Genomic DNA, 26886 nt, shown 5'->3' with positions numbered 1-26886 from the left:
ATGACGCGCAGCACCGTGGGGAAAGGGCGCAGGCTGATGACGCGCAAGCGCGCACGGTGAGCGGAGCGGCATGGCGTCGGTGGCGCTGAGCGAGGCTGAGAAGGTCTACATAGTTCATGGAGTGCAGGTAGCGGTAGCGGCCGCGGGTGCAGGCCCTAGCGCTCAGGGAGGAGGTGCGGGGCGGCTGCGTGGCAGAGACCGACGCTCCGAGGCCTCTGCGGTCCGCGGAGAGCGTGCATCCCGCATGCCTCGATTTCCACAGCTCTCGGGATGGAGATTCATTCCTAGCTTATCAGGGAGCGGTGGGCCTCTCTAGAGGCTTCTGCTCAATGGAGGAATGTCCTATGGCCTCCACGCGCTGAGGGGCCTGCGCCTGAGATCCAGTAACCGGAATCCCCCGTAGATGAACGTCTTCAGGCTTTACACCGAGAGAGATGGAGACCATGCATCCGAGGGGAAAGGCCTTTAAAACATAAACTAACAGCAACCCTCCCACTCCCCCACTCCAAAAAGGGAGTGGCGGGGGTGAGAGGGTGGAGAAGGGACCGCAGCTGCTCAGTAGTGGAGAGCTTGCCCTAGCATGCAGAAGGTGTTGGTGGCATTTGGGAAGTGGAAACAAGAGAATCAGGAGTTTAAGGCGAGCCTGAGTTATAAAGACCCAGACTCAAGAAAAGTCGCACTGACACATGTGTATTGCTGACAAATAGAGAAGAGTGAGGGAGTGATTTGTTCTTCCTTTGGCGGTGCTGGGGGGTTTATCTTCATGTTCTTGTGCGTGCTAGGCAGGTATTATACACCGGGCCGCATTCCCAGCCCTTCTTTTCTCGTTTTTGGGGGTAGCAAGACGGGGGAGGGGAGCTCGTCTTTGTATTCCTGGCTGTTGTGGAACTCACGTTAGCCCTTCTGCCTCGACAGAAGGCTTGCCCCCATCACCGCCTGACTGAGACTGGTAAACAGCGGTGTAGTTATTGATTTCGCTGTTTTAGCTTAGATTTCTGGGTAGGTATAATGAATACATGATATGTACTCAGTCTTGCTTTTGGACATTCAAGAGAAAGAGGTGAAGAGTGTTAACCTGGCAACCATCTCACTGGTATTCTGCAAGCCTTCTCCCTGCAGTTGATTTTACGATGTAGCCGGCAGATTAAGGCAACCTGCCGCCATTTAAACTCCGTAATACAAGGGGCGGCCATAGTCTTTTTTAAAAATCCTATGACATTCTGTTCTCTTCTGTGCTTCTTATAGGGTAGAAATGCCAATATTTAGTCAATAGGTTGCATATTAAGCCTGATTAATAAAATCCAAGCCCACCACCATTAGCTTTTCGGTTCAAGATTAGGAACAGTGGGTTATATGCAGAATGGTGTTGTGAGGGGGATGTAAAAATAAGGTGGTCAGCCCTGGGGGGAAATGTTGCTTCCCTTTCAGGTTTTTTTTTTTTCTGTCTGAAATGTGGCTTTGTCCTAAATCATTCATGCCACATCATTAGTCTTCACGGTGACTGTGTTAAAAGCTGCTGGAATTTAAATTCTTCAAATTGATAGGAACTGTTATATGACCTGAAGGGAAAGGAGGCTCACTGTAAGAACTGGAAAGCTCCATCCAGCTGCAGAATACTTTCTTCGTAATAACAAGCAGTAACTGTCACTGGTGATTCATCTGCTTTTCTTTCCCAAGCTGTATTCCTTCTCAGTGACCACTTGTACCCAGCTTCCCTTCCATCTTGGTGAAATCTGCCACCCTTCCATTCCTGTACCTTTAATTTCACGTGACTTCTCCATTCCCTGTATCACATCATGGCCTAACAACTCTTTACTTTTTTTTGAGATAGGGTATCACTATGTACCCTTGGCTCTCCTGGAACTCATAGAGATCTACCTGCCTCTGCCTCCTAAGTGCTGGGAATAAAGGTGTGTGCCACCAAGTTGGGCTCGCCTAATAACTCCAGAGATGTGAGTCCACTGAAAGAATTGGTCTGGGCTGCTAGTGGTTCCTTGCAAAAAGAGCTGATCACCCTCTGTGTGGCATGTTTTGGATTACACACCTACCTCTGCTGGCCCTGTTGAGGATGGGTAGTAACTCAGGTGGCCATTCCAGAGCTCTAAGCCACATGGGATATTCGTTGTCTATCCTACTGAGTGGTTTAACTGTAACCTCATAGCCAAACTAGGTCATGACTGTTGATTAGGCTTTCAAAGAGACTTTCCTCTTGGGGCTCTGTCAAAGCTGTTTCATTGCTTTGTTCTTGGCTGTTGGAGGAAGACATAGCTCGGCTGATGTTTTCTGTATTTCTGTTCCTTTTCTGTGGTTTTACCTTTTAGCTTAATTTATGTTTGTGTCTGGTCTTCAAAGATAAGACTGAGAAGCCGTCAGTTACTCAGTCTGACCAATCAGAACGGGAACCAGTCCCCAGCACATTTCCAGTTTAGCTCTTTGCTCTTTCTATTCACAAACCCGAGGCACAGAAAGCCTGTGGCCTTATTGGGCCACATCTTTCAAAGGGATGCAGAGCTGCTCAGGAGGATTGGAGAGTGAAGTAACAATTGCTATCTAGTTTTACTTGGCATTTCTTGGGCCTGGTCCCGCAAAACTGGGCCAGGTGAGATTATTTTCTACTAAGAAGACACTTAAATCTCAGTTCTCCATTAAGAAATGATGAGGTACTGGATATGTCAAAATAAGGAAAATGAAAGGGTTGCCTTTGAGTATGGAGTCACCCTGGTTATGTTGAAGTAGTAACACCAATTGCCTTGTACCACATCCAGGTAGCAGAGTTGTTATAATGACAAAGGTAATAGCTATGCAAGTCTCCAGGAGCTAGCCCAGCAGCCAAAACCCTCCAGTCTAAGGTGCTTCAGTCCCTGCTGAGAAGAGCAAGGTCCATGCCATCATGATGCCCAGAAGCTGTTTCCTTCCCTGTTACTGGAGCCTTCAGTCTTGGGTGACTGTCTTAAGTATTCAATATATAGATTGATCCCTTTGCTCCTCAGACTGCAAATAAATAAATAAAATGCATGGTAAGGCTTCAGGTGCTGAACCAAGCCAGACAGGTCCAGACACTTCCCTCAGCATTTTTTATAAGGAAAAGTAATTTTTTTAAACTGCTCACAGTTCAGTGATGCATGGACTGGTTGTTTTCTCTCATTCTCTTGTTTTCTGTTTGTGTTACTTTGGAGGGACTGGAACTTCTGTTAAACATGAAAGGAAAACGTGTAAGTTCTCGTTCCTCTCACTCATCCACTTGGCCTTCCCTAGAAGGCTGAAGGTTATTAGTGGATGGAGGGGCATGGTCCGGTGAGGTCCCCACGTGGAATCAAGTCACAGGATGACATTTTAAAGGCAGCCCTTGAAACCCTGTGATTGATGGTGTGGCCTGCTGCATTCGGAGTCAGCCCCGTCCTGATCAGGGCGACCTCATAGAGCTGGCCACCTCATCTCTGGAAGGTTGTCTGTGCTGACTGTAAAGTGGAGAGACCGTTATAGGAGGTACAGGCTGCGTAGAGTGGTGGGTGAATAAGAACTCTGGCCTTGAGTTCAAATGCTGCTCACTGGCTGGGGGGATTTAAGACACCAAGTTAGTAGATGTGCCAGTAAAGAGTAGCTCATTGAGGGCTCACTTCCCTAAATATTAAATTCTGCTGCTTTCCAAACACATGTCTCCTGATGCAAGCGGATTTCTCCCAGTGAAAGAGTGAGTTGAGTGGGTGGCTGCACGTGGACTTCCACATGATTTAGGTGTGGTTGCCGAGAGCGCTAACATGCTGACACAGACATGACAGATGGCCAGTGTGCTATTGTGCAGTGGGGCATGCAGCAATGTTTTGGCTTTTTCTGTTTGTTTAACCTCTCAAAATAAAGTCAGATACTTAGGCAGTTAGCCTGACAGTTTAAAGATAAGAATTGATCGTCATATATTTAAGAGCATTAGTTTTTGTTTTCCCCTCCTTTCGAGAGAGTCAACCCCTCTGAAGACCTGGTGAAGTTCATTATTATTTTTAATTATATGTGTGGTTATATGCATAAGTGAGTGCAGGTGCCAGCAGAAGCCAGAAGCGTTGGATTCCTTGGAGCTGGAGTTACAAGTGTTTGTGAGCCACCTGACATGGGTACTGGGAACCCTACTCAAGTCTAGAAAAGCAGTATGTGCTCATAATCACCAGGCCATCTCTCCAGCCCTTTGTTCCTTCCTTCTTTTCTTCCTTCCTTCCTTCCTTCCTTCCTTCCTCCCTTCCTTCCTCCCTTCCTTCCTCCCTTCCTTCCCTTCCTCCTTCCCTCCTTCCTTTATTCCCTCCCTCCCTCCTTCCCTTCCTCCCTCCTTCCTTCCTTCCTTCCTTCCTTTCCTGGGCTAGAGGAATGTCTCAGTGATTGAGATCATCTGTTTCTCTTGCAGAGTTCTGTTCACAACCACCCATCATTCTAACTCCAGGGGATCTGATGCCCTCTTCTGACCTCCTCTGGCACCAAGCACACACATGGTGCACATACTAACATACACGCAGGCAAAAAGACTCACAAAATCTAATTTTTAAAAATACAGAATAAAAAATACTTTCAAGGGTATTTATGAGAAATGAGGAAGATTTCGATGAGATGGTTTGGGGCATTTTATTGTATGCAATGTGTGTTTGAAAAAAGAGAAGTATAAAAAGAATACGTAAAGGACTAGAAAGATGACTCAGAGGTTAAGAGTACTCGCAACTCTTGCAGAGAACTCACACAGCTGCTTACAACCATATTTAACTACTTCCCAGAATCCAGTGCTGCCTTCTAACATCCCTGGGCACCAGGCTTGCATGTGGTACACAGGTAAAACACTTATACACGTAGAGTAACAATAAATCTTTTTTTTGTAAATAAAATGATGTTACCCTTCATGTATGAAAAAGGAATTATTACCCAAAAGTAGATCATTATCACAAGAAAGCCACGTTGTTTCTATAGTGGGGTCCAAAATCCAGATTTACATAAGTATGCTTTTTGTAATAATGCTTAATTTTAAAAGAAAGCAGTTAAAAATTTTTATCTGCTCATTTGAATAGATAAAATACAAGATAAATGCCGGGCAGTGATGGCGCACACCTTTAATCTCAGCACTCAGAGGCAGAGGCAGGAGGATCTCTGTGAGTTCGAGGCCGGCCTGATCTACAGAGTGAGTTCCAGGACTGACTCCATAGCTACTGAGAAACCCTGTCTCGAAAAACCAAAAAGGAAAGAAGGAAGGAAGGAAGGAAGGAAGGAAGGAAGGAAGGAAGGAAGGAAGGAAGGAAGGAAGGAAGGAAGGAAGGAATAAACCAGATATTAATGAGAGACCTATCAACCTATCATTAACCAGGGGTGGATGGGAAAGCAGTGAGACGAACATAGTGCAGATAAAACAAAAGATGTTACTCTGAGCTTATGTGACTGGTAGAGTCATACATAGTGGCATCCGTACACATGAAAGACTAAATAAGTAATTAAGAGTAACCAGGATTCAGCGAGCCCAAACTGAAATATAAATGATTGCAAATGAGTTTGAGTTACAAATGAAAACTGACCACAGAGAAGTAAGAGCAGAAGAAAACTCGAGAACATTGTATCTAACTGTGTTCTACTGGGAAGTTTATTCCCATGGAGAGAATGGTTAGCGGCTCTGAAACAATGTATATACTGAGAGAGAGACTATATGGAAGTCGGGGGTAGATAATGACAGCCAGGTTGCTCCCTTCCTCCACCTCTAGGGATTTGGTAGTGGAACTCAGAGAAGAGAGTTACAAAGAAGAAAAATGAAGTCTGGAATGAACTATGGACATTAGATGGAAGTGACCTATGAATTTGAACTCCTAGCTTCTTGATAGGTGTAAACTAAATGCGTTAATCAGTGTGTGTGTGTGTGTGTGTGTTTTCCAATTCTGTTTGCTATGAAGGTTTAGAAACAGCAAGCTTAGCACCCAGATCCTGCTGTTTGAGTTCTTTATGCCAGTAAGAGGAACCAGGGCTCCTTGGGGAAAGCTAACCAATTGCCAGAACATGTTGTATTGTCAGAAATATGGAAGAGTTGAGAGCACAGAGCCAGCCTAAAGGGACCAACATGCGTTGAGTGACAAACATTAGATTAGAATCCAACATAAAATGGACATCTATGAGTTGTGCTGTTGTAAACAACGGGAAACAAGTAGTTGGACAGAGGGACAGGCAGCATGTAGCTACTCTGGTGCCGTCTCATGCAGCAGGGTTAATGGAGTGCTGCTATAAAGGACCGAGTGGGAGTTCCCCTCAGCTAATGTTGGGAGAGCATTCAGAGTGCCTAAGGGAACGGACATGGCTGTGTTGTGACCTAATCACAGAAACAAACTCACCTGCATTAGTGTGTTGACCCTGTTTTAGAAGGTGAAGTATTCAGGGTGTGCATAACAGGTCTTGTAAACTGAATTTGGGGTGAACAGGACTCCCGTTGTGTCTGCAGCTCCAGTGAAGCATAGCCTTGAGGTTTTGGAGAGGGCTGGGGTGACTTTTTTGTTGTTTTGTCCATTTTGCTTGCTTTTGTGCATGTGTTGTGTACATCCAATATTGCAGGCCTTTGTGGTCAGATGCATCTGACATGAAACCATAGCTTTGTCAAAATTAAGTGAAGGATAAGTCACCTGAGTCTCTTCCTTATATTAACCTGGTAGTGTTGTTAGTAATAGTGAGGGCAGAATTTGGGGTGACCCCCTGAGAAAAATGGCGATTGGCTGTATTTCTCTAGGGGAGGAAGGGAATCTGTCTGAGATGGGATCACAACCTGAAAGCTGCTGTTCCCTTAGGAAGACCTTCGGGTGGATGGCCGTGGCTGTGAGGACTACCGATGTGTGGAGGTGGAGACAGATGTGGTGTCTAACACCAGCGGGTCTGCCAGAGTCAAGCTGGTGAGTGCTGTGGGCACTGTTCGTACCCGGGTGGAGAGGTGGGTAAGCCTCAAGGGTCGGTTACAGGCCCTGCTGACTTTGGGAGGGTACACATTGGTCCTGGGGAGACCCAGTCCCTAAGCCACACTGGGAGAACACATCTCTCCAGATCCAAAGCGCCCCTCATCTCAGACTCCCGTAGCCCAAGCCACAACACCGTGCTTGCCTGGAAGAGGAGTGTGGCCGTTTCTGAGCAAGGACTCTTGTATGTGTCTGCAGGGTCATACAGACATCTTGGTGGGAGTGAAGGCAGAAATGGGAACACCGAAACTGGAGAAGCCAAATGAAGGCTACCTGGAGTTCTTTGTTGACTGGTCAGTACCGTGCAGGTGGTTTGCAAGGAAGAGGAGTGTGGGGGATGCCACTCAGTGGCAGAGTGCTTGCATAGCACGTGGGAGGCATTGGGTTCTATCTCTGCCTCCCATTGGAAAAACAAAGATTGAAAGATGAAGATTCAGGGCGTGACTGTCAGGCTTGTTCATTTATCCAGGAAGGATTTACTCACTTGTAAAGGCGCCAGGGAGTAGAAGTACCTGACCTTGTTCTAATCCCCTGGCTCTTGCTGAGGGTTAAGTGAAGTTGTAATGGTAGGTGCTTTGGAAAACACCAAGCAAGGGTAATATGGATCATTTGGTCCACAATACCCTGCATCTCTTCCTGCTCTTGCTCTGCAAAGAACACTTGTTTTCTTGGCAGGTGGGTCTGGGACCAGTCAAACAGCCTGGCAAGCTGGGAAAACTGGCCATAGTATCGGCAGCAAGTGTGCTGGGAAGAACACTTCCAGCCCTGGGCCAGAATGTGTGACCTCGGTCTATACCCAAATCTCTTCCTCTAAAAGGGTGGGACCTAGCATGTGGTGATAAGAAATAATGAAAACAGAGCAGCTTCTAGACAGTGACCAACTCTCATGAGATTCAGAAACCTTATTTCTTTTCCCTTTCCAGAATTGGGACTTTGTAATTTATTATTTTGTTTTATGTGTATGGGTGTTTTGCCCACATGTCTGTATCTAAGCACCACTTGCATGCCTTGTACCATTGGAGACCAGAAGAGAACAGTAGACCCCCGGAACCGAAGTTACAAACGGTTTTAGATGCTGGGAATTGAACTTGGGTCCTGCAACAGCAGCAAGTGCTCTTAACCACTGGGCCAACTCTCCAGCCCCTAGGACTGGGACTTTTTATTGTATGGCCCCATCGCAATCTCTATCCCTGCTTTGGTTCTAGAAACTAGCGTTGACCAAAGCAGGCCTTTGTCGGAACACAGTCCAGGAATGAAGTCCCGTGAGAAAATTCTTAAGAAAACTAGACAAGAGTCTTGTGACCTCAGTTTCTCCAAAAACACAAAATTGTTCTTGGAATGTGCGTCCGTGCCTCCCAGGTGTAGCAGATAGGAGCGAGTTTACTTCAGATTATTCATTACAAGTGACTGTTACTTGTTTATATGACTTTATGGAAAACCATGTTTTTGCCGTGTATAGCTTGTGCTTGTGATTATATATAGCTTGAACTCCCAAGAGCTTTACTCGTGTGACCTTAACCCTCAGGATGGAAATTTTCTGATGTTCTGAATAAAGTTAGCTATTGTGTTTTTAGGCTCCATTCTCCCAGTTTCTGCTGCCTCTGGAGCAGCAGACATTCTTACGATCGCCTCTTGGCTTCTGCTAGGTCTCGGTGTCCTCAGAACTCCTCCGCATGTGGAGGCTGGTTAGAGGGACTATAGGACTCAGATATAGTCCTAGGAATTTGTCCTAGCTTTGTAGATGCAGCAACTGACTTAGGACATTTCTCTCACTCAGAGGTTCTTCGCCCAGGATTTAGTAGGTGTGGTCACATAGGCTCAGATTCCTAGAAGGAAAACATAGAACCAATTAGCAAAGTCTAGGCACAGTGGCCACATAGGTGGGCCCATCTTGGTGTGGTAGTTAATTTTCCTGTCTTCATTTCCAAACACAAAAATTGGTCCTCGCTGGACCACTGTGAGAAAAAGACAAATGACGTGTTTAGAGAGGAGGTGCCTGCCCAGGGTCGAGTGGCCGGACATGTGACTCTGTTTCTTGCTCTTTCTGCTCCTACAGTAGAGGCCAGTTTAAGGATGTGAGCTTGGGAGGAATACTGTCCTTTCCTCTTTCTGGCCAGTTTTCTTCAGCTCTTCCTCCACCCCCAGCTCCAACCGTCTCCAGTCGGGTTATCGTGGGGCTGACTCATCCTGCAGTGAGGTGACAGTGGGGCCATCGCCCGCTTTGCTGCTGCAGGAAGCAGAATGGCTTCCTGGCCTCATCTGCAAATCCCATTATTTACAGACAGAGGAGTTGTAATTGCTTTCCTTTCCTCCCGTGTTTTCTGCCCTCCTCGTCCTGGGCGACATGCTGTCTGCATCATAAGGAGTGCTGTACTCAGATGCTGGGGTGCGGGGAAGGAAGAGTGAACTCTCGATTGGCGGCTTTTTCCAGGAGATGTAAGATGATCTGTTCCTGGGGTGCACGGCGACAGCCCAGAGAACGGCTTGTTCATGTTCGTCCTAGTAAAGTGAGTTAATAGTGCTTGCTTAGGGAGTGGAGGATGTGGATGACTGCATTTTCCCCGAGTCACTAACCCCGTTCTTGCCTAGATCCTGTTTTATCTTTGTTGAAGTCTGGGACAACACTGATACAAGCCTAAGTCCAGAGAGATGCCTAACGTTGAGGTGGCCATGGATTCACACGGCCTAGATACAGAATGAAACCCAGCCTTGCACAGTTATGTCTTGCTCTTAGCCAAGATTCTACTGGTCTCAGGAAACACTGTTTAGCATGGGAATCACAGTGTTCTCCTCGAAGTATGACGTGCAAAAATACCATGGCTTGCTGCAAAGTGGAATCCCTCTGGCCAGAATTCAGAGAACTTGTCTCACTGTGCTGTGTTTCTGAATATGAGGAAGGGGCTCCGCTTAGCTGCTGTGCTTGTCCCTTTCTTATCCTAGGTGTCAAAGCAGGGTGACTCCCATGTGACTCCCATGTTTGACCTGCTTCCTCTCAAGATTTAGTTTATGAAGCAGCCTCACTGGCTGGCTGAGAATGGTTGCCTCCTGGTCTATTTTCCTCCTTTCTGAGTCTCAGAGGACGTCACTCGGAGCTCTGCTTTCCAGGGAGCTCTGAAGCCTGTCAGGATGGTAGTCTCAAGGTAGTGAATCCTAGCTTATTTACACGGCTTCACTAGCTAGTGTGGTTGGCCCTAGAGGCAGAGCCAAACCTGTGCTCTTGGGTGTGCCTTACTTTCTTCTTAGTCTTTTTCTCCTAATCCCCATGATTAAGCCTATATTGAAATATCTTTAATAAAACTTCCAACTCTGTTATAAATAAAGTACAAAAGAGGGTTGGAAACATAGCTCAGTGGTAGAGTGCATGCCTAGAATCTACAGTGAGGAGCTGAGGTTTGTGGGTCAGTAAGTAACTCTTGCCTAGTATGTGGGAGTTACTAGGTTCCTTCCCTAATCACTCAAAATAGATGAATAAATAAATCCTCAGAGGAGACAAGACAGAAACAGAGAAGGGTCAGTAACACAAGTAAATTCATTCCTTGTTCCCCCTTATCAGTGCTGGGCTCCTTTAGAGTCACAAATCCATTAGATGCAGGAGTCTGCCAGGCCCTGCGGCTGCCATCTGTTCTAGAATGCACATGAGACTTGCGGAGGCCAGTCCCTTTCTTGCTGCCTAGAAAACAGAAACAGCTCTCGGGTGCCTGTGGATGTGCCCGGCAGTATGTATGTATACCTCACGTTGAAGAGCTTCGCTGGAGACCTCCTATCTGCAGCCTGTAGCAGTTGCTCCCCACGGGGAGGAAAGAATTATAATTGGTGTTGGCATGGAGTCCCTCCTGCCACTCTGAATCCAGCTTGATTTAATTCCTTATCAGCAACTTCCAGGTTTTTATTGTTTTAGTTCTCAGTTGTCCTGATCTCTCAAAGCTGATTGTTTTTTTGCTGACTCATTCTCTTCAGGTTTGTCTCCTTGGGGTGATAGTATGGACCCCGGGAGGTAATGCTCCTTTCTGCCAAGGTGAAACACCTCGGTCCGTCTCAGCCCACTGGAAAGGCACCAGCTGCCCTGACCCATCCCGACTCCAGCAATGCCAAGCTGCCCTTACACTAATCTGGAAGCAAAATGGATCTCAAACCTTCTTGTGGGCCTTTGCCTTGTTTGTTGTAGTAACCGAGAAAGATCCATTTCAAATGAGAACTCTTAAACTTTAAGAGAAGTTGGTTTCCAGGATGAAAGAATTCAGTAGGCTAGGCTGCATGTCAGTCTGAGCTGCCACTAGGGGGCAGCCCATTGAGTCACTGCTCAGCTGACTTTCATCAGCGCTTTTGGACCTGGGGAAGGCTGGGGTTTTATTTGAGGAATCCAGGAGAATGTTTGTCATGCCTGGGTTTCAGCATGCCAAGTATCTGTTATTTCCCTTTGGGATCTTAACTGAGTTTTAGGATGATCGCGTGTATTTTTCCCAAGCACAGAACCTGGTGGGTAGAGCTGTGTATCTGTCCTTTGCCTGTCAGGAGAACACCATTCTTGGCTAAGGGCTGGCGACGGTGACAACGCAGAGAAGTGGCTTAGAACGCCATTGAGTTGGCTGTTCTCGGTCTCTGGGGCTGTTGGCATCATGGCAGAAACAGATTATAAGGCAAAGTTGAGAATGTGCTGCTGTTTTTGCCACCCCATGTATACGGAAGGTTCTGTAGTCTCAGAAATGAGCGTGTGCACACACAGGAGTCAGCTCGGGTCAGCCATTCTCACAGTAGCCTGTCCTCTCTGTAGTCCGCATAGGTTTTCAGGCTATATTAGTTACAAGGAAACGATGTGGGCTCAGAGTCTGGAGTCTCACTACAAGTAGACATAGCTTTGATCTCACCCTACAGTTAAGCAATAGATGTGCAGGCAGCAGGAACAGAGTAGAGGGATGAGTCAGAGGATGGAGATCTGGGAGGACCCATGTTCTTCCAGCTGGTGAACTGTTTTTCTTGGTCTGGGAGAGGGACTGGAGCATGCTTTATGGAGGGTTTGAGTTGGTTTGGTAACTAATAGCATTTGGTTTTATGATCTACTGTGATGATACATGTAAGCAGAGGCCTGGAATGACCAGCTTTTGTGTGTATATATTCTCTCTCTCTCTCTCCCCCTCCCTCTCTCCCTCTCTCTCTTTTTCACTCACTCTCTCTGTCTTAGTTTAACAGAGGTTTTCATTAGACTTGCTTTCTTTGACCGTATCTGTGGTCTAATAAGTCCCATGACTAGAACACCCATTCGTTATCAGAGGCAAAATATAAGCCCAAGGCAAAGCCAATCTTAGATCACACTGCCTGCGGAGCCACAGTGACACATCAAGGTAAGGCCTAAAAGTGCCTGCCGGAGTTAGACCTCCAGCAAGTTATCCAACCTGTCTGACGCCTCAGTATCTAAACTGTGTCAGAGGTTAAGGGTGTAGCTCAGTGGTAAAGAGCTTTCCTGGCATTTGTGAAAACCCAGTTTTATTTCCCAGTACTACAATTAAAAAAAAAAGATAGGCTAGTTGGCGCTGCCTATGATGGCTGTGAGAATGAAGTGGCCTGGTACAGCGGAAGTGCGCAGGGTGGCGCGTGGCACATAGTAACCACGTGTGAAATTGTTTGTGTTTGCCACCCTGTAAGACGAGAAATGCCTCGTGGGCCTTACAGCCTCATCATGTAGGTCACAGACACCTGAGAGGTTTTAGTTCCTTTCAAGTGGTGCTGCTTTATTTTTCCAGAGGATTTTTTTTTCTTTTTTAAGATAAGGTCTTGCCAGGAAGTGGTGGTGCACACCTTTGGTCCAGCACTTGGGAGGCAGAGGCAGGCAGACCTCTGAGTTCAAGGCCAGCCTGGTCTACAGAGTTCCAGGATAGCCAGGGCTATATTGAGAAACCCTGTCTCGAAAAACCAGAAAAAAAAAGATAAAGAAAAGACAAGGTATTGCGTACTATGTAGCCCTGGTTGATCTGGAAACCACTATGTCAACCAGGCTGGCCGTAAATTCACAGTCACTTGCTTCTACCTTCTTGAATGCTGGTATTAAAGGTGTGTACCACCCCACTCCTCTACCAGAGAATTAAAATGCCTTTAGTCAGACCTGGGAAATCCAGTGTCTCTCTTGTTGAATGTGTTGTTCACTATTGTGTGGCCCTTTGGGTGTGTGCCGTTACCTGGCTAGTACCTGTGAGGCATTTGGTTTTTATTCATTGGAGATGTTCTCTGTCGCCCCTTTCTCCCTGCTCAACTGTTGCAGAGGGCCTGTTGTGTGTTAGGAGCCCCAGTGATGAACAGAACCTTCATCTCTGCTCTGCTTGTCCTTCATTGCCAGAATGTAGGTACTCTGCCTCCACCCCATTTATATGTGTGGATCTTTTTTTTTTAATAACTTATTTTTATTTTATGTATGTTGGTGTTTTGCCTGCGTGTATGTCTGTGTATGGGTATTCAGTCGCCTGGAACTGGAGCTACAGACAGTTGTGAACTGCCACGTGGGTACTGGGACTTGAACCTGGGTCCTCTGGAAGAGCAGTCAGTGCTCTTGACCACTGAGCCATCTCTCCAACCCCGTGTGTGGATCTTTCATGGAGACCAGAAGAGGTTGTCAGCTCCCCTGATGCTGGAGTTAAAGGTTTTTGTAAGCAGCCACGTGTGTTCTAGGAAAAGAACCTTCTGTTGGCTTTTTGTTGTTTGTTTTCGGAGATAGGGTTTCTCTGTATAGTGTTGGGTGTCCTGAAATTGTCAGTTTGTAGAAACATAGACCAGGTAAACCTTGAACTCGGAGATTCGCCTGCCTCTGCCTCCCAAGTGCCAGGATTAAATGCTTGTGTCACCATGCCTGGCTAAACCTGGGTCTTCTGGAAGAGCGGCCAATGCTCTTAAACATTGAACCATCTCTCCAGGCCCTCTCTGGCTTTTCTGTGCTGCCCAAGAGTGCTATGCTTCCCATGCTGAACACTTACCCTGTCTCTCTCTGACCTCCACTGTTATCACCCTACAGCTAGGGGCCATGCAGATAGTACTGGGCCATGGTTGCAGAATCTCTGATCTTCCTCTCTGCCTGATGTGAACTATGCTAAAAGAATGAAATGTTCGAAAATAAAAGGTTGTTTTAAAATGGGTAAAGTTTTCTTTAAGTTAGCTTAGTCCTAAAGAAACCATGGGGCCTGGCTTTGCGGACAGTTAAGTATAGGCAGTTGAACTGGGGAAGCTGTGAACAGTTCCCAGGGCTGTAGAAGATTACTGCTTTACCCGGGGACTGGTAAGTTAGAGATGTACCTGCTGCATTCAGCAAACAAGCATCTCTGATTGGTTTGTGCACGTAGGGAACATAAGATTTAATATTGACTGCTTGGTGTTGAGATTAGAAACAGGATGTATGCTGCTGGCTGTGTAAAGGCGCCATCCTTGGTCTTGGCTGTTTCTCCCCATCGGAGCTATTTTTCACTGCTGTAGCTGAGGTTGGCAAGAAGTTTTGGAAATCACTATGTTGCTATGGCAGCAGTGAAACTTCTCCGTGTTTTTAAATTTGGCTACTGCTTGCTAATAGTAAAAGGAAAGAGCAAGTAATCCAAGTTCTACAAAGAATGCTGTGCTGGGATTCTCTTAGATTGTATCACTGAGTAAGATTCCTTTCATCAAGTAGATGCGTGGGCCCAGATTGGGCCACCATGCTGGTGTTGCTTTCCCGGAGCCCCTCCTTCCTCTTGCTACTTTGATAGCTACTTTCCTGGGGTCTGCAGCTTCTCGACCCTCCAGGAATAAGAGATATTTACCCACATATATCCCGCTACCACCCCCACCCAACTTTCCCAGTCTCCAGCGTCCCCTGCTAGCATGCAGTGATCCCTTCCAGCTGATTTCCAGGAGTCAGGAAACTTCTGCAGCTGAAGCAGCTGCCCCTTCCCTTTCCTGTTACATCGTGAGTAATGTTTACTTACCTCACAGACTTAATAGGCTGCTTTGTGTCGGTGCAAGACTCTCAGAAAGTCCTGTAATGCCTTTGAGTCAGGCCTGAGTGGTGCATGTGAACTCTTTCTGAGGTAATTGGGCGTACATATCAAGAGTCCGAAAAGGAGTTTTTCTCTCCTAAAAAATACCAGTTGACGTCAAATATAGATACTTAACAGGTCAACTGTATTCTCCTGCTTTCGTTCCTTTTCCTTCTCTATCCTGCTGTCATATGTCCCTGCTAAGTCATACCAGAGGGTCTGACACTGATGCTACCCTGAAAGCCAGGGTGTGGAGGGTGAGAGACCACTCTGAGCCACACATCACAGGCCAGCCTGAGAAGAGTGTTCATTTTACTCTGAAGATAAGAGTTCATTACCAGCTGAGGTTTACATTACCCCAGTCTCTTCCTCCTTGTCTGAAGAAGGCCTCTGCCTGAAAGCCTGTCACCTACTGACGGGTGCAAGGCCTGGTACTGGACTAGGTCACTGTACGTACCTAGGTACGTACCTGTAGGCCAAGTACTAATACCTTCTCCCATCTCAGCTACTTCTAGTTTCCCTTTCGCCTTATGCAGGACAGGACAGCTCTCTGCCTTGTGGCCCTGAGTGATATTCTTTGTGCCGGCTCTCCAACGTTCCACAGAGAACAAGTTCCTTGTGTTTGTAGAGACTCACACAGCTTTTCTGTTGCTGTCTTGTGTAGTTCAGCCAATGCTACCCCAGAATTTGAAGGGCGAGGAGGTGATGACCTCGGCACCGAGATCGCTAACACCCTGTACCGGATATTCAACAACAAGAGTAGCGTGGACCTGAGGTCCCTCTGCATCAGTCCTCGGGAGCACTGCTGGGTCCTCTACGTGGATGTGCTGGTGAGTCACCTGCTGTCCCTGCCCCTCCTCGTGGGCAGGTGTTTCCAGCCGCCACTGTCGGACTATTTGGGAAGAGGTAGTCTCCTGTAATCTGTTATTTACAAGATAAATACAGAGCATTAGTAAGTGGTTCACATAACCATTCTATAATAACATTGTAATCATAGCAGAGTTATACCTAAGATTACTCATAGCAGTTGTCAGGGAATTAAAAACAAGGATCCAGAGACACCAGACATGTCAGAGTTTAGCAAGTTGGCACTTTGTGTGGGATGATAAGTTCTTTTCATGCGTTTTCAGGTGAGCCTTCCAAACCTTCTCTGAGTAGACATTAAAGGAACCAGACTGTCGTCTCTGATAGTGGAAAAAAGAGATCTACAGAAGTAAAGACCTTGCCAGGCAGTGGTGGCCACACCTTTAACTCCAGCACTTGGGAGGCAGAGGCAGGTGGTCTCTGAGTTCCAGGATAACCTGGTCTACAGAGTGAATCCCAGGACAGCCAGGGCTACACAGAGAAACCTTGTCTTAAAAAAAGAAGAAAAAGAAGAAGAAGAACTTAGCCAGTGTGAGGTAGTGCCTGTGCTTGGCCTCTCTGGAAAGAATGAGCCAGGATCTAGGCTTCACCTAGAAAGGTTTTTTCCAAGGGAGGTTGGAACCTACAATAGGATTTGAATACCCTGTTCCTGTTTTTCTGATTAGGACATAGATAATCACCTGAAATCACTGCTGCTCAGTATTTTTGGGTTCCATATAAACATACGTAGATGAGTATGGCAGGAAATAGTAATAACAAGACTTCTTAGGGATTAGAAGCTGCTGTGTTATATTGTCAGGAAGAACTGTGGGTTCCCCTTCACTGTGGTCTCTTAGAACTCACCCAGGGCTTCCGTGCAGGAGCTGACCCTTGGGAATGTATGCTGCGTGTTTTGCTCAGAAATCTGAGAAAGGGATCCAGTTTTCAATTCTAGAATTTTATTTTCATCTGGGTCTTAAGTATGTGGCCAGCAATGGGCATTTCTGTACAGCTGGTTGTTGTTAAGGGTCTTTCTCGGGAGGGATGATAATGCACAAATACATAAAATGTCATGCCTGTCAAAGCCAGAAAGAGAGACTCGTGACTTCTCCACACGTGACTTCTCCGCTTCCTCGAGGAGTCTGGCTATCGGCTTTCTTCCCAGAACCTCAGACAGAGGCCTCTTGGGAGGGCAGATTTGCCGCTTGCCTGTGAGGTGTGCTCTGCTCTCACCTACGAAAGTACCTGGGCGCTCATAATCCATGTACAGCATGGAGTGGTACAGTTCTGAGCACTGGGCATGTGTCCTGGCCTCCATACATGCAGTATCCTTTGTCAGTCATCCGATAGCAAAGGCCGAAGTGAGGCGGGCAGTACAGCTGGGAGCCGTCTGGGGCAAGATCAAGTCAGCCACTGCTTAGGTGCTGACCCTCCTGCTTGTGAGAACATCGAGACCTTGCATGTATGCCTGTGTAACTGCAGCTGTGGAACAGCAGCACTGTAGTTAGGGGCATATCACTGTCCTTGTGGCTTGGGCTAGCCACGGAGGGCAGCCCACCTTCTTATTTTAATTAATTGATTAATTTATGGGTTTTGTTGTTGTGTTTGCTTTTTGTTTTGTTTTGTTTGTTTTGAGATAGAGTCTCATTATGTAGTCCTGGCTATCCTGGGACTCGGTATGTAGACCAGGCTGCCTTCCTCTGCCTCCTGGGATTATAGATATGAATCGTCACACCAGGGTTCATGTCTTTATTTTTCTAATATGCATTCAGCATGACTTAGGAATCTGTTTCTTAGCTGGGTTAATGCTTCATGATAATTAATGCTGACCTTTTCTTTCCTCTCTGTGCCTCTCAGCTGCTGGAATGTGGTGGGAATTTGTTTGATGCCATTTCCATTGCTGTGAAGGCTGCTCTCTTCAGTACAAGGTGAGTCTCCTAGAGACCAGTCCTGTGGGCTGCGGAGAACCAACAAGGAATTGGACTGTCTAAAATGTTAAGCCCCAAGAAAGAGATTTTGTAAACTAAAACTAAGAGAGATATGAATATTTTTGTTTGTTTATTTATTTATTTATGTTTTTATTGATTTCGTTGGTAAGTGTATACCATGTAAACAATATTAGGAAACCAGAGACGCAAAAAGTACAGCCTAGCTTCAGGTTGTCTGCCTGTTACAGGATGAACTCTCAAAGTTGCCTTTCAGTTTCTCATGTCCCCTTCCGCCCGTAGCACCTAGCACAGAGCAGGTGCTAGCACACTCCTCGGGTGTGTGTATGGATGTTAGGAGGGGAGCAACTTGGTTTGTGTTACGAACAATGGTTCCCCGCCTGTGGTTTCCTTTCATAGATAAGACTGTGAACACACACACAGGGAGCTAAGATTTGTGTTGACATTTCTTTATTATGTCTAAAGAGAGTCTGGCAGCTGAGAAAATGTGGGTGGATGGGTGGATGGTTGGGGGTTCATTTCCTGAGGTATCCTGGATAAAGTGAGGTGTAAAAGCGTGTGATTGAGGCTGTCGGAGTAGCTGAGTTGGTAAAAGGCTTGGGAACCTTAGTTCAGTTCCCAGGGCACACGCCTGTAATCCTATGCTGGGAAGGCAGAGATGAGAGGACTCATGGCAGTTCCGGCCAGCCTGGCTAGCAGAGTCAGCAAGCTTAGGGTTCCAATGAGAGACCCTGTCAGAAAAATAAGGTGGAGATCAAGGAAGGTACCTGAGGTCCTCTGACCTCTGCACATCTGTAAACTTGTGCACACCATACGCACAAGCCACTAGAAAGAGAAAACTTTGAATAAGTGAGCAAATATATTTATTCTGGAACATCTTTCATGTCTTTTTAATGGTGAACAACCCGAGTTCTATAACATTGGAGATTAAAATACACACAGCAACATCTTCAGAGGCTTGTTAACAAGGAAAAGCACTAAGTGCAGCTTTCACATCCCATTAGATGGTTCTTCTAGTTTGATTTGGCTATTGTGTCTGGAATATCTGGGAAGATCTCAAATGGTCACCATTTTTAATTTTCAGTGCTCGTATTATGGACAGTGTAACATGGAGATTTTATTAGTTTTTTTTGTGTGTTTTTTAAAAATATTTATTTATTTATTATGTATGCAATAGTCTGTCTACATCTGTGCCTGCAGGCCAGAAGAGGGCACCAGACCTCATTACAGATGGTTGTGAGCCACCATGTGGTTGCTGGGAATTGAACTCAGGATCTTTGGAAGAGCAGGCAATGCTCTTACCGCTGAGCCATCTCCAGCCCAGCACGGAGAGTTTATACCCTTTCTGTTGTAAGTGTCGACTACAGAACAAGTAAATACATAGTCAAACTCACACAAGAGCTTGCAGGATGGAGTTTTGATAAGACTAGGAGCTGTAGTGTCCTCCACCCTGATGAAACCTTGCATGCTAGATCCCACCACCACCACCACCAGCAGCCAGCACCCGGGCTTTGTCAAAAGAGGAAAGGAGCTTGTCATCAGAAGTGGCTTAAAGTGGCATGAGTCTGCTTGACTAGCCAGTTCCCGTGGGTGCCAGGGCGTTGGGGAAGCTGTTCTGTGAGGGAGTCCTAGGAAAACAGATACCAGCCTGTGGAGCCTGGGTACTCAGGTATTGAACAGCTGTCAGTCTCACCCCCAAGCAACAAAGAGCAGTGACCCCATGATGCCCTTAGAGGACAGAAAGACCTCTGAAAGAGTTGATGCCACCCAACTGTCTTCCCCAACCCTTTGCCCCACTGTGTTGGGGCCAAAGAATTAAGAAATTAAATGTCTTTCTATATACTTTCCCCCTTCTTGTCTCCCCTCCCCATCCCTGCGTGTGTGTGTGTGTGTGTGTGTGTGTGTGTAAGTGCGCGCGTGCACGCGCACTTCTTTTTTGACATAGCAATCCCATTTCAAACTGCTTACTGTCCAGTTCAGATAGGATATTGCTCTGGCCCCTGACATGGAAGCTCTAGCCTTAACCTTTGGCAGGTGATGAGGATGAAAATAAGATGGAATTAATGAAACTCCTGCTTGTAAGACAGGAATTTCAACTCCTGTTCTCAAAAAAGGTTATGCTTCTTCCTTCCAGTAGATGAAAATTTTAATTATGCGTCTGTTTCCAGGATACCAAGGGTTCGCGTTCTGGAGGATGAAGAGGGGGCAAAGGACATTGAACTGTCTGACGATCCTTATGACTGCATCCGACTGAGTGTAGAGAATGTCCCCTGTATTGTCACCCTGTGCAAGGTGTGAGCTTGTCTCTTAGCGTTTTTGCCTTCTGTGGGGTGGTGGGTCTCCTCCAACTGTGGCCTGTTGAGATGCCTTCACAGGTTGAGAGGTTGTAGTTGTACAAACCATAAAGATGTAGGTTTAACCCAGATCTCATAATTCAGTTACATTAGAAGCATCATCTGAGGAGTCCCCAGAGAAGGCTGCTTCATCAGCAGTGGGGCTGCCGTGCTCCCTATGCAGACCCTGCACAGAATCTCACTGCTCATTCTCCCTAACTCCTACCCCAGAGTCCAAGGCAGCTGAACACTGTAGATTCTCAAACAGTATTAGTATTCCTCTGTGCACCCCGATGTCCACATACAGGAACTGAGGACTTGGGACCAGCCCTAGGTGTCACATGTCAGGTATGGTTCCCACAGAGCCCTGAGGTTTGCAGAACCTGGCATCTACCATAGCCTCAGGCCTGTGCTGGCTGGGCTTGTGAGTAATTCCACAAGAGACTCGTTATATAAAAACAAAACTGAGCCGGGTGTGGTGGCTCAAGTTTATAATTTCGGAACTCAGTAGGTGGGGACCAGAGGACTACTGAGCCGGGTGTGGTGGCTCACGTTTATAATTCTGGAACTCAGTAGGTGGGGACCAGAGGACTACTACAAGCTTGAGACCACCCTAGCCTATATAACAAGTACCTGGTCAGGGCTGCACAGCAAGACCTTGTTTCAAAACAAAACAAAGCAAAAACCAAGTTTCAGTCATTTGATTCCACTGAAAGTCCTTTGAGAACTGGAACTGTAAAGTCCACCGGAACTGGAACCGAGTGTTGGGACTGAACCCAGCTCTGGAGGGTGGCGTCATTTTGCCTGTCCCTTAGTGTGGCTCTCTGGATTCACTGTTGGAGTGAACAAGATGTAACATGGCCTCACATAGGCATTTCTCACCTCTCCCCTATTGGAAAGCTTCGTGGCCTCTGTCCTGATGACTGTCTGTTTCCATTTTGTCTTTTTATTATATTATTCACACAAGGGACCATATTAACAATTAACAACATTCCACCAATTTTCAGATGGGCATAATATAAAATAAGATCTGGAATGAGCCATGCATGTACACAGTCTGTGTAGACTTTGTGTTGGGGGACTCTGGGATCTCTGGTGTATTGTTCACATGTGTTTTTATTTTGTTTGTTTGTCTTTTGGTTTTTTGAGACAGGGCTTCTCTGTAGCTTTGGAGCCTGTCCTGAAACTAGCTCTTGTAGACCAGGCTGGCCTCGAACTCACAGAGATCCCCCTGCCTCTGCCTCCCAAGTGCTGGGATTAAAGGCATGTGCCACCACCACTTGGCACTTGTGTGTGTTTTAAGACTCCCTGATCTTGCAGATTGGCTGCCGGCATGTGGTAGATGCCACACTTCAAGAGGAAGCCTGCTCTTTGGCCAGCTTGCTAGTGTCAGTGACTAGCAAGGGAGTTGTGACATGCATGAGGAAAGTGGGCAAGGGAAGCCTGGATCCTGAGAGCATCTTTGAAATGATGGAGGTAAGGCCATGGTGCTGGGGCAAGCCCAGCTAGGGGAGCTCGCTGCTTCCCACCTCTTCATTTTCCATGTGTCTTCCGCAGCCTGGACCTGGGAGAGCAGAGGGTCCTGCCAGTGACTGTTCTATCTTCAGCAAGTCTCCTCCTCTAATCCCCAGTGGCTGCGTTTTGGTCTGAGAATATTTAAGAATCATATAATTATCACAAGATGAGGAATTGAATTCCTGTCCCTTCCAAAAAGAGTGTAGGTGAGAGCAGCACTAAGGAGTGACCTACCACAGGTTCTCCACGACCTGGAGGTATTGGGGAAAGCTAGCAAGCGTCAGGTGAGACGCTCTGGGGATGGGTGAGAAGATGGCTCAGTGAGTGGAGCCATTGCTTCACAAGATGAGGACCTGAGTTCAGATCCGCAGCACCCACATCAGCTGGGCAGAGTGGAGCGTGCCTGTAATCCTAGTACTGGGAGGCAGAGACAGGTAGATGCTGGGGGCTCATTGGCCAGCTCCTCTAACCAGTTAGGTGAGCTTCACCTTCAGTGAGAGACCCTGTCTCAGAAACTAAGGGGAAGAGTGATGTTGACCTCTGGCCTCCACATGAAAGGACATATCGGGCAGTGTGCCTTGTCCCAGGCGTAACCCGTCCCTTGGCCAGCAAGGCTGTCTCTGAGGAGCAAAGGATTTTCCGAAGACCTACATGCCAGGACTCCAGGCATTTGAGCTCAAGAGTAGTATACACAGAGCACTTCTCTTTTGATATTAAAGCAAACAAAACATGATGTGACATTTACAGTTAGTATAAGCAAATACAAGTACAAGGAGGGAATACACCTAATGTGAAAGAGCCAAGAATATTCCTCCCACAGAGATAGTGTTGGACGTGCCGGGGCATTCCCTTCATGCCCTCGTTTTCAAGTGTGTTCACTTATCATAGTTTATTCTTTATGCAAGGCCACCTGTTGGGGGGGAACATTCTATACTCTGCTCCATCCATAGCTCATAGCTTTCTTACACAGGCTTCTGCATCCAGGTGTAGGCTGTAAAGACTTGTCCCCCAGGCTGTGCATGCCAGCTCAGGGCGACAGGTGTCTCCTCCAGGTGGGAAGGGCGACTGCCTGAGCTGCTCTGAGGATGTGAAGGGCCGGGTGGGAGAGCCGGTGTGTCCTCGCCTGATGTGTTGTCTGTGCCATCAGCTCTTCTCTGCTCTTTTCAGCTGCCTGGGTTCGGCTTTCTCTACATGCTGTTAGACACCCCCCCAGGGACCCCTTTAGGCAAGAGCAGCTCACACCTTCCCTTAGAGAGGGCTCACCTCGTCTGGGTGTTTTAAACAATAGCAAATGTCCTTAGTGTTCTTCCCGATCTGTTACCCTTCACAGTTCATACTGTTTGAGATGAAGAACCTGAGGCATCTAAAGGATAAGCAGATCTCTCTGGAGTGCTGTAGCTGTGCCTCCAGGACTGTCAGCCTGGGCTTCAGTGGCTGGGGAATCAGCTCCATCAGTGAGCTGAACATGGGCTTTCCTGACCACAAGCCTGGCTCAGGGAGCCCTTGAGCTGTGGCTGTTGTGACTGCCCAGAGGTTCAGTGGGAACGTCTCAGGAGCCCTGCGGACTGTGGCCTCTCTTCTCCACCCCTGGTGTCCTTGCTCCCACCTCTCCTCATCTTTCTCCCACCTTCCTCCTATTTCATAGAATTGGACATCCTCCTAGTTTGTGTTTGCATATTGTGTGGGCACACGTGGGGAGGTGCTTATGCATATACGTGTGCATGCATGTGGTGACCAGAGATTGACATTGAGTGTCTTCCTTAGCCATTCTCTACTTCACGCATAGGGGCAGAATCTCTCACTCCAGCCCAGAGCTCATCAGTCCAAGCAGTCTAGCCATCCAGCTGTTCTAGGGATGCCCTGTCCGGCTCCTGTGAACTGAGATCACAGGTGTGCTGCACATCTGCCCATCCAGCTGTTCTAGGGATGCCCTGTCCTGCTCCTGTGAGCTGAGATCACAGGTGTGCTGCACATCTGCCCATCCAGCTGTTCTAGGGATGCCCTGTCCGGCTCCTATGAGCTGAGATCACAGGTGTGCTGCACACCTGCCCATTCAGCTGTTCTAGGGATGCCCTGTCCGGCTCCTGTGAACTGAGATCACAGGTGTGCTGCACATCTGCCCATCCAGCTGTTCTAGGGATGCCCTGTCCTGCTCCTGTGAGCTGAGATCACAGGTGTGCTGCACATCTGCCCATCCAGCTATTCTAGGGATGCCCTGTCCGGCTCCTGTGAACTGAGATCACAGGTGTGCTACCACATCTGCCCAACGGTTACTGGGTGCTGGGAATATGAACTTCAGTCCCCAATAACTTTTCATAAGTAGTCATACCTGAAGACTCACCCTGCATGACAGTCATGGTGGGCCGGGATAAACACAGAGGTTGTGACTGGTTGTGCCCGGCCTGGTGCTGGTATATGCCTGGTGTCTCTCTCTTTGGCACTGAGATCCAGTACAGTAGCAGAGTCACAGCAAAGGCTATGGTAACATTCAGAGCTTGCCATGGAGGTTTGGGGTTGGTGTGTTGTATTCTTTGTTGTTTTTGTTTGTCTTTTGGAGACAAGTTTCTCTGTGTAGCCCTGGCTGGCCTGGAACTCACAGAGATTCACCTACCTCTGCCTACCTGGAATCAAGAGTGTGCACAGCTGGGTGGTGGTAGCACATGCCTTTAATCCCAGTACATGGTGGGCAGAGGCAGGCAGGTCTTTGTGAGTTCAAGGCCAGCCTGGTCTATAAGAGCTAGTTCCAGGAGAGACTCCTAAGCTACAGAGAAACCCTGTCTCAAAAAAAGAAACACTGCCCGGCTGGTGCATTGTAGTCTTAAAATGATTCATGAACCTAAAGACAGGATAACAAAAATTTTGTTTGGGGGACCTATGGATTTAGAGTCTCTCTCTCTCTCTCTCTCTCTCTCTCTCTCTCTCTCTCTGGCTGCCTGTTGTGAGACTGCTAATTACTAAACAAGAGGGTAGTCTGACCTCCTCAAGTCATACCCAGAGGCTGATTTGGGCACCTGAGCACCCATGTGTAGCACCAATTCTAATTGTTCTTAATAATAAAATCCTGGAGTCAGATATCAGGGTAAATGCTGAAAGATGAGAGAAGTAGAGCAGCCAGCCAGTAGTTATTACCTCTAACAGTAGCATCCTCAGACCGAAGGGGTGATCCTGTTTCTACAAATCCTCAGACTGAATTCCCTGAGCTTCTGTCTCCTCCCGCCCTACTCCTCTCTCTGCCCTTCCATACTAGTTCCTGTCTCTGCCTCCCTTGTGCTAAGGTGTGAGCCACTACTGATGGGCTGTTCCTTTTTAGACTGATTTAGTCTCGTGTAGCCCAGGGTGGCCTTGAACTCATAGAGATCTGTCTGCCTCTGTCTCCTGAGCGCTGGGATTAAAGGTGTGCACCACCACTGCCTGGTATCTCTGGCTAACTAATGTGGCTAGCTCTACACTCTGATCTTCAGGCAAGCTTTATTTGTTAAAGCACAAACAAGATATCACCACACTTGTGCCTGGGGGTCCGGTGCCAGGTGAGTTAGGAATGGCTTATTCAAATGGCCTGAGTAGTCTCTGCTCCTTCGTCAGCAGGAGAGTTTTTTGTGATCTCTCTATGCCTTATTATAAGACAGTGTGCCTCAGCCAGGTTTGGTTGGCAGTGTGGCTGTTTGTTGTGGCAGCGGGAACATTGATAGTTGGCAGCCTTTTCTGGCCCTCGGTGCTTTATTTGTGGGTGTAGAGGATCTCCAGATGTAACCATGATACTGTTGGGATTTATGGTTCATTTTGTATTCATTGAAAGTTCTCGGGTGAGCTAGCGTGTAGCTCGGTGGAATTTGTAGGGAAAGTGAAAAGCTGCTCAGTCATCCCAGTGATGCAGACAAATGTGTGCTGGGCAGGCTGGCAGGCAGGGGGCTTCTGGTCAGTGTGCGCCTTACCAGTGGAGATCTCTCTTGAGAGTTTTTGTCTTGTTTTACTCTTTGGTTTTGGGGGGCCCACCACCAGTCTCCCAAATGAATACACGGAGTCTTCTTCTTATGAATGCCTGGCCTTAGCTTGACTTGTTTCTAGCCAACTTTTCTTAAATTATTCTGTCTACCCTTTGCCTCTGGGCTTTTATCTTTCTCTATTCTGTATGCCTCTCTTTACTGCTTACTCTTGCTGTGTAGCTGGGTGGCTGGGTGGCTGTGTAGCTGGGTGGCTTGGTGGCTGTGTAGCTGGGTGTTTGTGTAACTGGGTGGCTTGGTGGCTGTGTAGCTGGGTGGCTGTGTAACTGGGTGGCTTGGTGGCTGGCCCCTGGTGTCTTCTCCTTTTCCCACTCCTTTTCTCACTCCCTGATCTCCTCTCCCTCATTTATTCTCTGTGCCCGCCAGCCATGCCTGTTTCTCACTCCTGCCTAGCTATTGACTGTTCAACGCTTTGTTAGACTAATCAGGTGTTTTAGACAGGCAAAGCAACACAGCTTCACAGAGTTAAACAAATGGACTATAAAAGAATGCAACACATCTTTGTTTCATTCAATGTTCCACAGCATAAACAAACATAACACATCTTGGAATAATACTCTACAACTCTCTGTCCTGTCCCTGTCATCTGCAGAGCAGCAAGCGAGTGGGCAAGGTGCTGCACATGGCCTTGCAGAGCATTCTGCACAAGGAAGAAAGCCTGGGGCCCAAGAGGCCGAAGGTCGGGTTCCTGGGATGAGTTGTCATCACTCTGGCGGGCCGTGGTTATTTCACTTTTGCATTGAGACTGGTTTGTATATATTTTTCTTAATTGTTAAAATTTAAGTCAACATTTGTACATTTAAAAATAAAGTCTATTTTCTGGTCTGGTTTGGTATTACTAGCATCTCCAGCTTTATACCGTGACTCCAGCTTAGCAGTTTGCTGCCGAGAGTGGAGGTGAAGAGGGTCTTCCCAGGTACAAGAGGATGATAGCAAACCCTGAAGTAAAGACCCTGTAGAAGCTAGGCATGGTGGCATATACTTGTAAAACGGGCATGGGGAGGGGCTCAAGCTTGAGGCTGTTTAACAAGATCCAGTCTCCAAAACAGATTCCTTGCAGAAAGTGATTTAAGGCTTGTAAGTATTTTGTGAATATTTTTTTTTCTTCATAAAGCTTTCAAAGTAAGAATCATAAGTCTAGGTAAGGTCTAGTACCTGGGAGGCAGAGGTAGATAGATTTCTATGAGTTTGAGGCCAGCCTAGCCTGCATAATGTCTTCCCGCCCAGCCAAGGATATATGGTGAGACCATGTCTAGGGAGAGAGAGAGAGAACACAACGCAATTAATTTTCCCTGCATGTCAGGAATAAGGAA

The 26886-nt window shown here is 47.1% G+C and overlaps 1 protein-coding gene across 4 annotated transcripts; it reads left to right on the top strand.

Annotated features, from left to right (window-relative positions):
- Positions 1 to 10: 10 nt before the first annotated feature.
- Positions 11 to 26411, top strand: Exosc7 (exosome component 7). 4 transcript variants are annotated; one of them, XM_085689100.2, is made up of 9 exons: positions 50 to 127; positions 5040 to 5149; positions 6786 to 6887; positions 7146 to 7240; positions 15600 to 15765; positions 17636 to 17706; positions 19893 to 20016; positions 21378 to 21533; positions 26166 to 26411. In XM_085689100.2, the coding sequence occupies exons 2-9, from the start codon at positions 5069 to 5071 to the stop codon at positions 26268 to 26270; spliced, it is 900 nt and encodes a 299-aa protein (XP_085545226.2). In that variant the 5' UTR covers positions 50 to 127; positions 5040 to 5068; the 3' UTR covers positions 26271 to 26411. The 4 variants fall into 4 exon arrangements, with proteins under 4 accessions (XP_085545227.1, XP_085545228.1, XP_085545226.2 ...); XM_085689101.1 differs by lacking the exon at positions 5040 to 5149 and having other exon boundaries at positions 11 to 127; XM_085689102.2 differs by lacking the exons at positions 5040 to 5149; positions 7146 to 7240 and having other exon boundaries at positions 11 to 127.
- The last annotated feature ends 475 nt before the right edge of the window (positions 26412 to 26886 follow it).

This window comes from Myodes glareolus, chromosome 4 (assembly GCF_982192425.1).
Source record: "Myodes glareolus chromosome 4, mMyoGla1.1, whole genome shotgun sequence".
In the NCBI taxonomy this organism is placed as follows: Eukaryota; Metazoa; Chordata; class Mammalia; order Rodentia; family Cricetidae; genus Myodes; species Myodes glareolus.
The sequence above is the reverse complement of the archived record's forward strand: the minus strand, read 5'-3'. Positions and strand labels throughout refer to the sequence as shown.